Here is an 11668-nt window from a genome sequence, read left to right on the forward strand (position 1 = left end):
ATAAAATCATCCTAATTAAGTTGTTTTAATCTTATGACTTTATGTCTGTTGAACACAAAACAAGATATTCTGAGTAATGTGGGAAACCAGCAGCCGTTAACATCCATAATAGGAACAAAAAAAATAGTATAGAAATCTTCAAAACATTCTTCTAAATATCTTCTTTTGTGTTCAACAGAAACTCAGATAGGTTTGGAAGAAGTGGAGGGTGAGTTAATGATGACAGAATTTTCATTTTCACTGAAACCACAAGCATCCTTGTCCAACACAAAAATGTTTGACTAAATAAAAGATTAGTAGGATTGCAAAAAATCAAGGATTAATTTGATTATTTATTTAGCAATGACTAATATGCAACAGGTCAATAGTGCTCTCTAGTGTTGCAGTCACTTTCACATTTATTCAAATATTTATTTACCATAAGAACACTAGGCAGATAGCACTGGAGAGTTTTAATAAACTCCTACAAACAGACTTTGCATGAGTTCATTAAAAACTCTCCAGTGCTATCTGCCTAGTAGCATCATCCATGCTTAATGAATCATCAAGGTGTTTTTATAGGTCTGTCAATAATAATTTAATCCCTGAATAATTATTGACACAACAATTCATTCATGTCTCAATTTGCTTTTGTTCTTTCCTCAAGAATAATGAGATTGTGGAGCTCCAGCGCAGTCGTCTGCGTGATGATATCCGAGAGTACAAGATCCGAGAGTCTCGTCTGCTGCAAGACTACACTGAACTGGAGGAGGAGAACATCAGCCTGCAGAAACAAGTCTCCACCCTTAAACAGGGTCAGGTTAGTAATATTGATCACAGTGGAGCCAAAACTCACCAATAGCAATTCAAAGGTTACAGGTTTCAGTCCCACAATGAACAAATCAAGCATAGTTGCTTACCAAACTATATACTTATACACTCAACCGTGTAGTTTAATGTCATGCCAAACAGAACACTAAAGCTACATCTGAAATCGCCTACTAGAGTAGGTATTACATTTAAATTAGAATTTACTACCGGACCATTAGAAATGTATGACTTGGATTAAGGTGGCTTCGATTTAAAAATGAAAATAGCAAAAATAGCTTAGAATTTTTTTATTGCAAATGCCACAAAAATCACCCTGCACAACTAACAACACTTTTTATTTTGTTACAACAGTAAACAATGTTTTTGTTATAACGTCTGGTTTGTGGTGGTTGTACTTTTAATATTAAATTAATATAATTTTAATTCAAGTGATGAAAGATTTTGAAATTCTTACAATAAACAGAGACTTAGGGCCTACTCACACTATGCTATCCGAACCGTGCCCAGGCCCGTTTCCCGGATCGTTTGAGAAGTGTGAGTGTGCTGAATCGGGCTCACTTGGGCTTTGGCGAGGTTCGCTTGTGTGTGAGTGCAAATGCGCCAAAGCCCGAAACTGAAAGCGATATGTGACTTTTTAAGGGGCTGTTTCATATGGATTTATTAATCATTCTTATGGTTCAGTAGACGCAAACCCCTCACCGCACGACAGCTGCTCACCTTCAGCAAACCTCCCCATTCCTGCTGCACGAGGGCTTTATGATTGTTTATGAGCATCAAAAGTGGCGAATCTGTTCAGCAAAATATCTGACTGCTGTGTCACCCCATCTCTAAGGACTGTTTGGCGAAATATTTGACTGCATGTCACTGCATATCAAACGACTAAAACAATATAACTTGAGAAATCTACACTGTGCTGAGCAAGAGCACTCACTAAACAGCGCAGCATCGATGACTTAAGCGTGCCGATGCCCGATTGTAATGTGAGTGCGGGCCGTCGGAGGAGATGGGAGGGGGACAAGCGTGCTTTGGCCCGGTTCGAGGCAGCTGTACATAGTGTGAGTACTGCCCTAGACTACTGTAAGGTCACACCTGCTTGGTATAAAAGCTTGAATATGATTTGGTTGAAAATATCTATTAGAAACTTAAAAGTAATCAGATGTAATCAGTTACTTTACTTTTATGAAGTAATCCAAAAGTTACACTACTTATTGCATTTTAATTAGAGCAATTTGTAATCTACTACATTTCCAAAGTAATCTCCACAACACTGTGTGTGAACAGCCCCTTTTTGAAAATTTCGGTATATTCATTCCTCCAATTTTTCAGAAAGAGAAGTTTTGACATTACCATTAATTTCCCAGAATGCTGCTCTTTGTGGAAGCAGAAGTAAAACTGACGGAAGCAACACCTTCATATTTAGAACGCGTCGATGTTCATGACGTCTTCTCCAGCCAATCAGAACATTCAGATGTATTCACATCTGCGCCGTTTATGAAAATGACAGCCTTTAAATCCTTTTCCAGACACATTTAGCTGCTAGTTGTCAGTCAGATAATGTTTCTGTGTTTCTTCTTAATGCCAACTTAATGCCATTTATAAAATGCTTATGATAAACTGCTGTAAGTTTACCTGTCAGCTCTGCGAGACGCGAATGCTTCGATGAGCTTCGATGATACTTATCCAACCACAGAATTTATAATGTAATGTATAATGTGTGAACAAAGGTGTTTTTAGCTGCAGTTAGCGCTTCTGCCTTTGAATGTGTCTGGGACAAAGCAACTGCATGAATGCTAAATAAGTAAATAAATAAAAGTGAAACCATCAACAAAAGCCCCCTTTCATGCTTAAATATACAAGCGTGGCTGTTTAGTGTTCATTTTTTGGTTAATTATGTCAGAATTTACTGGTATTTTGGAAAGGATGTGTGAATAGTGTTTTCCAGAAAATTTCGTAACGTCCTTTTATTAATTTATCGGTAAAGTTGTTCCTGAAATTTTCCGGATATTTACCAATTTCACTGTGTAAAAGGGGCTATTGTGGATGCATGAAAATTTCTGATTAACTTCCACAAAGTTGCATGTGTACAATTGCTGTATTTGTTTTGGCTTAAAAATCTTTCGCCTCTTTCAAAGGTGGAGTTCGAGGGACTCAAACATGAAAATCGGCGATTGGAAGAGGAAGTGCAGTACTTAAACAGCCAACTAGAGGATGCCATTCGGTTACGGGAAATCGCAGATCGTCAGCTAACGGAGGCTCTAGAAACCGTCAAGACCGAACGGGAGCAGAAAGCAGCCCTTCGGAAAGAGCTGACGCATCACATGACCTTGGGAGACTCCCTTCTCGCCAGCTCATTGGACGGACTCAAATTGAGTGCAGATGAACCTAATAATGACGATGCCATTCTGACTCTTGAAAACGGATTTGCTAAAGTCTGTGAAGGTAATGATGAAGATAACAGATTGTCTTCACCCAAGAGAGATGAAAATTTCCGTCCCGCACCAAGTCTGGTAGATGACTTGTTGACCGAATTGAACATCTCTGAGATCCAGAAACTCAAGCAACAGCTCTTACAGGTATGCTAATGTACAATTCTACAAATGCAGGCTTCAAGTCCAATGGTTCTTGTTAAAAATATATATTAAAAACGATTTAAAATTAGATAAAAATGAAATTTTACAGCAAATCTCAAACAATGAAGCAAATAATGGCATACAAATCAGTCATTTTAGGACACATGATTAGATTAGACATGTCAATATTCAGTAATTTATTAAGTCAGTATATCACAATATTGATATCATGAGCACTTCATAATACCATGAGTATTTAATTAATACTAAAACTTTTAGAGTTAAGATTTTAGAGTTAAAATTTTGAATTAATCAGGTTTATTTAAAAAATATATATATTTAAAATAAAACATTTTTACATTAATCTGGCCTATTAAATGGACAAATTCTGTGACTATGTATAGGCCTTTATGCAAGTTTTTATTAGTAGCATCTGTTAATTTACTAACATCAATATAGTGACAGCTACAAAATCTTTTTATTTTATTTTAGGTGCTCCATTTTTTAGTTTAAGCCTATAATAACGCATTAAAATCAATAGTCGTAATTGTTTTATTAAATTTAGTTAACTAATACAGTTCAGTTGTATTTTTAAAAATAACATTTAACTATAACCTAGGCATGGTACGATAACCGTGTTCAAGGTTTACCGTGGTTTGGAAAAGTCAAGATTTTAAAACCGTCAACATTTTCTGTAATACCGTTCCTAACTTTTTATTTTTCAGTTTTTTAGGACAGCAGTATCTGCAGCAGATAAGATCTCAGAAGATGCCGTTTTAAATTGTAAAGAGATCAGTGTTTTTGAAACAAATGAAGACAGCAGAAGTCAATGATTCATTTGAGATATTTAGCCTGACATGTTTACTGTTCCAAAATACTTAACATTTTTCCCAAATTAAATTACACTTTGTACAAAGGGGAAAAGTTTTTCTTTTTTATCCAGACATTTAAAAACAATATATTTTAGAGCAGTAATCTCAATACAGTGAAACCGTGATATTTATGTCCAAGGTTATAATACCATCAGAATCTTATACTGGCAATGTTCGAGTAGCGTAGTGGCCTGCGCATAGACGCAAAGCATCAGGGTGCTCATGGCGACCCGAGTTCGATTCCTGGTTTGAGGTCCTTTGCCGATCCTTCCCTTCCCTCGCCCATTGAAGCTAAGCAGGGCTGTGCCTGGTTTATACTTCTGCGTCAAGTGATCGGCGTGACCCTTGGCCCATGCAATGCGCGTAGCTGTGCATTCATACTTTTGCGCGCTGTTTCTGTTGCTCTGCAATAACACTTCCTAAACGCTAGTTGGTAGTGATGTGTTTGTTCGTCTGTGTTTAGTTTTTTCGCTGGTGTCTTCCTTAATGTAAGTGGTTCAAACTCGCTAATTTTGAAACAGGAACCGGCGGATGTGCAACGACTTTAACCATAAGGTAAACACAAAACAAGTCCTTCACGGGACTTGACACTTGTAAACACTCGCTCCAACAGACTCGCGCAGCTCTCGGTCCGCCCACACTCATCAGCGCTACCAATCACTGAGCTTGCGCTACGCGTCGTTGTGACGTGTAGTTACATTTTTTGAGAGGCCATGGCGGGGGCTATGCGTCCACGCGTAGGCTGCGCCGTAGCATACACGTGCACTTGACGCAGAAGTATAAATCAGCCTATAGTACCTGGATGGGAAACCACATGGAAAAGCTAGGTTGCTGGCAGGGGGCGCTCAGCCTCTGCTATGTGTGGGTCCTAAGGCCCCAGTATAGTGAATATAGTTTATACTGCTCGGTGAGTGCTGTCTTTCGGATGAGACGTTAAACCGAGGTTCTGGTGCTCGTTACTATCTCAGGATGTCCTTCGAAAAGAGTAGGGGTTAAGTGGAGCGTTTTAAAGTCATGACGATCAGCTGGTTTGTCTATAAGCTGACATCTGATGATGATTCGCAGCTTTAAAAAGACTCCAGTGTCCCTGTATCTGTGGTTAAACTCCATAAACAGCAGTGAGTTCGGTGAACTAATGACCTTCACGGCTTCACGTTAAATCCCACTCATCCCACTGTTGAACTTGTGAACACAATGGCAAATCAGCGTTGTTTAAGTATGCGCTCAACGGCACTCAAATGTTAGCAGGAAATTGACGTTTTTAAAAGTATCGATTACCAAATTCCAGTACTGTGACAACACCAAGGATTAATTTGTGCCGGAACACGCTGGATCCGGCACCTCTGAAATCTGATCCAGCACCTCATTTTACCAATCTCCCTACTCACCCGCCCTCCTCCCCCGTCCACTGTTCACTTTCACTTTGTTCCGCGACTCCCCAACTCTCTTCACTTTCGTCCGCGACAACCAACCCCGCCCAGTGTCTTAACTTAATTTCACGACAGCCCTCCACTTTCGTGCGCAACACCTCTACATCCTCGGGTAGTATGCCAGATCTGTTGCCCCTATCTGTTCCGGACCTGTTCCTGGACAACACTACTTCACAGTATTTCCTATAATGGTCATATTCTTATTTGTTTTATTTCGGCTAGGGTAAAAGCAGTTTTAATTTTTTAAACACCACTTTAAGGTCAATGATATTAGCCTCCTTAAGCAATATATATTTTTTGATTGTCTACAGAACAAACTATTGTTATACAATAACTTGCCTAATTACCAAACTTGCCTAATTGCCTAAAACTTTTTATGAATACAATGATTTTACCTCATTTATCTTATTGTGCTACAAGCTGGTCGCATACGAACATTACAAAATTAAAACCAATGTATGTTATATATAAACAAACTATTAAAATTTTAGCTAAAAAGATAGGGAGCTATCATCATTGCAACTGTATTGCACAACAAAAATTACTAACATTTGACAGTTTCTTATTTTATGCTGATGTGTATTTAATGTATAAAATATTTCATGGTCTTGCACCACCACCCCTCAAACAATGTGTGATTGTCGGCAAGGACAATATAAGACAGACTAGGTCATCTGTTAGAGGTGATTGTTCAGTTAAACTTAAGAGAACTGCTTTTGGACAATCAGTTTTTTCAGTTAAAGCAGCAGAAAGATGGAATAAAATACCAGTGTATATCAGAGAGAGCAGCACTTTTAATAATTTTAAAACTGTTCTTAAAATCTGGCTAAAACAAAATCAAATATGCAGCCACTGATTTGATTTCATTTTATTGACAATGATGTATTGTATTTATTGTACTGTAAAAGTATATTGTATTTGTTATAAGTGTTAAATTTGTTACTTCCTGCCCAGGGACTACAGATGTAAATTAGCTTTATAGCTAACTCTGGCACAACATGTCATGTTGTACATTGTCCCTGTATAAATAAATAAAGTAAATAAAATTAACCTAGTTAAGCCTTTAAATGTCACTTTAAGCTGTATAGAAGTGTCTTGAAAAATATCTAGTCAAATATTATTTACTGTCGTCATAGCAAAGATAAAATAAATCCGTTATTAGAAATGAGTTACTAAAACTATTATGTTTAGAAATGTGTTGAAAAACTCTGCTCTCCATTAAACAGAAATTGAGGGGGAAAATAAACAGTGGGCTAATAATTCTGACTTCATTTGTATACACAAAAAAATATCCCTGCAAAATCCTGGAGAGTCTGTCTGTTTGACCAACCTCACTGATGATTATTTGCCTCTATTTCTCCTTGCAGGTGGAGCGGGAGAAAGTCGCTCTTCTCACCACTTTACAGGACTCTCAGAAGCAGTTGGAGCACGCTCGAGGAGCGTTAGCTGAACAGCAGGAAGCTATGACAAGACTTAGCGATGATTTGGGCGCAATGCGGAGACTGCAGGCCGGCAAGGAGCGACAGTCGGCCCTGGACAGTGAGCGAGAGCGGGACAGTCGAGAGGACAACGATGTGGACTATTATGAGCTGGACATCAATGGGCCAGAAATACTTCGCTGCAAGTATGAGGTGGCCATAGCAGAGGCAGGTGAACTGAGGGAGGAGCTGAAGGGACTGAAGTCGGAGCATGATGAGGTGAGTTGGACTGAGAAAAATCGTTTTTTGTTTTTTAGTACTATTCACAGGGTTCCTGTGGGTCATGTGTTTTATGATGGAATTTTAAAAAGTCTATCCCAGACATATAATAAGTCTGGGAAAGTCACCTTTTTTGGTTGAAGTCATGGAATATCAGGGATTCTTTTAAATTTTATTTTATTTTCCATTTATCAACTTTTCTTAAGCAGGCGGCACAATGGCTCAGTGGTTAGCACTGTTACCTCACAGCAAGAAGGTCGCTGGTTCAAGTCCCGGCTTAGCCAGTTGGCATTTCTGTGTGAAGTTTGCATGTTCTCCCCATATTCGAGTTGGTTTCCTCCGGGTGCTGCGGTTTCACCCACAGTCCAAGGACATTTGCTATATAGGTGAATTGGGTAAGTAAAATTGGCCGTAGTGTATGAGTGTGTGTGGGTGTTTCCCAGTACTGGGTTGCGGCTGGAAGGGCATCTGCTGTGTAAAACATATGGTGGAATAGTTGGCGGTTCTTTCCGCTGTGGTGACCTCTGATAAATAAGGGATTACGCTGAATTAATGAATGAACTTGGCTCAACTCCATTTATTTATAAAGCACTTTCAAAAACACGTGTGGAACCAAACAGAAAAGAAAACAAAGGGGCAAGTTAACAAGACAATTTACCTTATTTTTTTATTTTTTTTTTTTTACAATTTTACAAGACAAGTTTACAAGAAATGTTATCAAAATGTAATTCTTCTAATGTTTTTTTTTTAAACACAATGTTTCATTTGTTTAGCATATTTTTTCTTTACCTATGGTTAGGCTATTTTTCCAAAGTCATTTCTTTCTTTCCTTCTCACTTGTCAACTGGCCGTACAGGTCATCAGAAAAAAGGGTGCATGTAGATATAATGTTAGCTAGTTATAGTTAACATAGTATTTGCAGAAAATATAGCTATATAAATATAAAAAAATATAGCTAGGAAAAAAAAAAAAAAAAAAATATATATATATATATATATATATATATATATATATATATATATATATATATATATATATATATAGAAAATGTAGGCGTTATTAGGTAGCATAAGTGGTCACTGACAGAATTGGAAATGTCAAGTTGAAAAAAAAAAAAACAAATAGCCTTTGCAACTGTTTAGTCATGTATCTAAACACATTTACATGCGTGTAAATTAATCAATGTTTATAAATAAATAAATGTTTTAATACAATAAATGTTTTAGTTAATGTTGTATCAAAGCTAAAGGCTTACTGAAAAAATAACCAGGCCCTTGAATTAAATAAACAATTCAATCTAACTTCTGAAAAGGATGCAAGGAGACAAGATGATAAGAGACATTTTCCTGTTCAGTTCATTACAGGTCAAGGAAATTCAGCCTTTTTTGCTCAGTAAAAGTCAGGGAATTTGAGAATTGACACTTAGAGTGGAAACTCTGTCATTATGTTTCAATAATAAATTGATTATTTCTTCTAGATGAAAACCGAACATGAGGAAGTACGAACGCGACTGGAGGGACATGTACGTGACCTTAGTATTCAAGTGTCTCAACTGGAGTACAGTAGTCGTACAGATCGTGATAAAGTCGCTAAGCTAGAAAAGGAACTGAAGGAAGTGAGCGCAGTTGCAGGCGAGACCGAAGGAAGTCTCAGTGTCGCCCAGGATGAGCTTGTTGCATTTAGCGAAGAGCTGGCAAACCTCTACCATCATGTCTGCATGTGCAACAATGAAACCCCGAATCGTGTCATGCTCGATTTTTACAAAGAGGGTAAAGGAAGCAAGACGGAAACTAAAGATCGGCAGTCTACATTAACGCAAACTAATGAAAGTAAAGCCCAGACGTCAAGGTCAAACTCAATCCCTGTTGACAGAGAAGAGCCACGTCCCGAACCGATGGACGTCTACAACCTGGTTGCAATCATTCGGGATCAGATACGCCACTTGCAGAAGGCTGTGGACCGCACCACAGAACTGTCCCGGCAGAGAGTCGCCTCTTTAGAGTTGGCTGCAGTTGCGGATAAAGACCAAGCTGCTTGCATGGAGGAGATTTTGAAGCTCAAGTCCTTACTGAGCACCAAGCGTGAACAGATTGCCACACTCAGGACTGTGCTCAAGGCCAACAAGCAGGTGAGAGTAAAAAAGATTACCTTGGCATGAATGTAAATGACGTCAGAATGTTGAGCTGGTCGTAGGACATAGGTCTCAAACTCAATGGAGGACGGCAGCTCTGCACAGTTTTGCTCCAACCCTAATCAGGCACACCTGGTCTAACTCATCAAGGTGTTCAAGACTACTCTTGAACACCTTGATTATTTGGATCAGCTGAGTTTGAATCCACATTCACATGGGGCGTCAGCATCAACGCTTCCTAATCACTTTGAATGGGTGACATCAGGCGTTGCCGAACTGCATTGTGGATCCATCGGCGCCGCTTCAGAGGCATTGCTCGCTGCAGAAGTCGGGAGTAGCTCAACTTTTCAAGAGCCGATGGAAGTGTCAGCCAATCAGATCACTGTATGCAAATACACCAGCTAGACAGTGGCCTATTGCTGACTGAATTTCATTGGCTGAGGCTGCTCTGACGATCGCTTCAGCCCTAACTTCAGACACGCCTTCAGTCAAGCGTTGACGCTGAAGCCCCGTGTGAATAGGGCGTGAGACCTACTGTATGTTGCAGAGCAGGGGTGTCCAATCTCAGTCCTGGGGGGCTGGTGTCCTGCAGTTTTGTTCCAGCCCCAATCAGACACACCTGGTCTAGCTAATCAAGCACTTAATAGGCTTTCTAGAAACATCCCTGCAAGGTGTGTTGAGGCAAGTTGGAGCTAAAATCTGCAACACATGGCTGTCCAGGACTGAGTTTGGACACCCCTGTTGTAGATCATCCAAATGGATTGAGAATGAATGGTCTTTCTGAACAGTGGTGTATGGTTGCTTTTCTTTCAGACAGCTGAGGTCGCCCTGGCAAACTTGAAGAGCAAATATGAGAATGAAAAGGCCATGGTCACTGAAACCATGATGAAGTTACGAAATGAGCTTAAGGCTCTTAAAGAAGATGCCGCCACTTTCTCCTCTCTCAGGGCAATGTTCGCCACCAGGTATGGTGTCGATGTTTCTGTCTGACTCGCAATAACCAACCCAGTTGTTATTCCTGATACCTTCCAGAATACTGTAGGCTAACTAGTGTTGTGGTGATCACCAGTTTTCAGGTAAAACGCATGGGACGATAACAGGTTTCAAGGTCTACTGTGGTTTGGAAAAGTCGAAAGGTTTTAAAACTGCAAAAAAATGATGTTATACAATTCCTACAGTATATATATATATATATATATATATATATATATATATATATATATATATATATATATATATATATATATATATATATATATTTTTTTTTTTACATGTTTTTTATTACTTTTTAGTTTTTTAAGGCAACAGTATTTGCAGATGGAAAAAAAAACATATAATCAATATTAAAAGCTTCTTGTCAGCCTATGATTAAGCAAACATTTGAGCACAAATCGCTCACAAACCAACATCCCAGCATGCCGTAGTCCTGACCAGTGCAGTGGTTTACTTTATATCCAAAGAAAAGAAATATTCAAACGTGGCTTTTCAGATGATGAAATCTGTGTTTTTGAAACTAATGAAGACAGTAGAAGTCAAGGATTTATTTGAATTCATTTAGCTAGACATCTTTACTGTTCCAAAATGTTGTCTCTTAAAATAAAAAAAATATTGTATTCAATGGGGTTTTTACCCAGCCATTTAAAGGAACCTATTTTAGAGCAGTAATCGCAATACCATGAAACGGTGCACTTTTTATACAAGGTTATCATACCATCATAATCTTTTACCGGCCCATATCTAAAACCATTGTATATATGCTGATGGTTAGTATTACCATTTCAAATTGTCATTAGCATTAAAACCATGATTGATCATCATGTTTTTGATAACTCCAGTAAATCCTGTAACATTACGACTAGCTTATTGCAAATGTAAATCTCTTTTTAGACAGACAGTTTATATATATATATATATATATATATATATATATATATATATATATATATATATATATACATACACACAGTTAACATATGTTGCATTCCTTTGATTTAAAGTGTGTGCTGCATATTATTGAAAATACTGAGCTGAAACTTCAAAAGTAAATCAAATCAGAATGCCATTTAGTGAAATTGCAATTAAGTATTTACATCAAATCACACAACCCATTTTGCCTTTAATAAAGCAGCTTTATGCTATTTTTGTTACGTATATGTGG

The 11668-nt window shown here is 38.1% G+C and overlaps 1 protein-coding gene across 2 annotated transcripts in view; it reads left to right on the forward strand.

Annotated features, from left to right (window-relative positions):
• Window positions 1-11668, forward strand: part of bicd2b (BICD cargo adaptor 2b) — a 44283-nt gene that overhangs the window by 22307 nt on the left and 10308 nt on the right. For both annotated transcript variants that reach the window (XM_087274212.1, XM_087274211.1), the window contains exons 3-7: window positions 647-799; window positions 2943-3383; window positions 7050-7379; window positions 8857-9507; window positions 10324-10475. In XM_087274212.1, the coding sequence (XP_087130338.1) occupies window positions 647-799; window positions 2943-3383; window positions 7050-7379; window positions 8857-9507; window positions 10324-10475 (1727 nt within the window). The remainder of the gene's footprint in view (window positions 1-646; window positions 800-2942; window positions 3384-7049; window positions 7380-8856; window positions 9508-10323; window positions 10476-11668) is intronic.

The sequence above is a fragment of the Danio rerio genome, chromosome 11 (genome assembly GCF_052040795.2).
Source record: "Danio rerio strain M-AB ecotype USA chromosome 11, GRCz13ab, whole genome shotgun sequence".
In the NCBI taxonomy this organism is placed as follows: domain Eukaryota; kingdom Metazoa; phylum Chordata; class Actinopteri; order Cypriniformes; family Danionidae; genus Danio; species Danio rerio.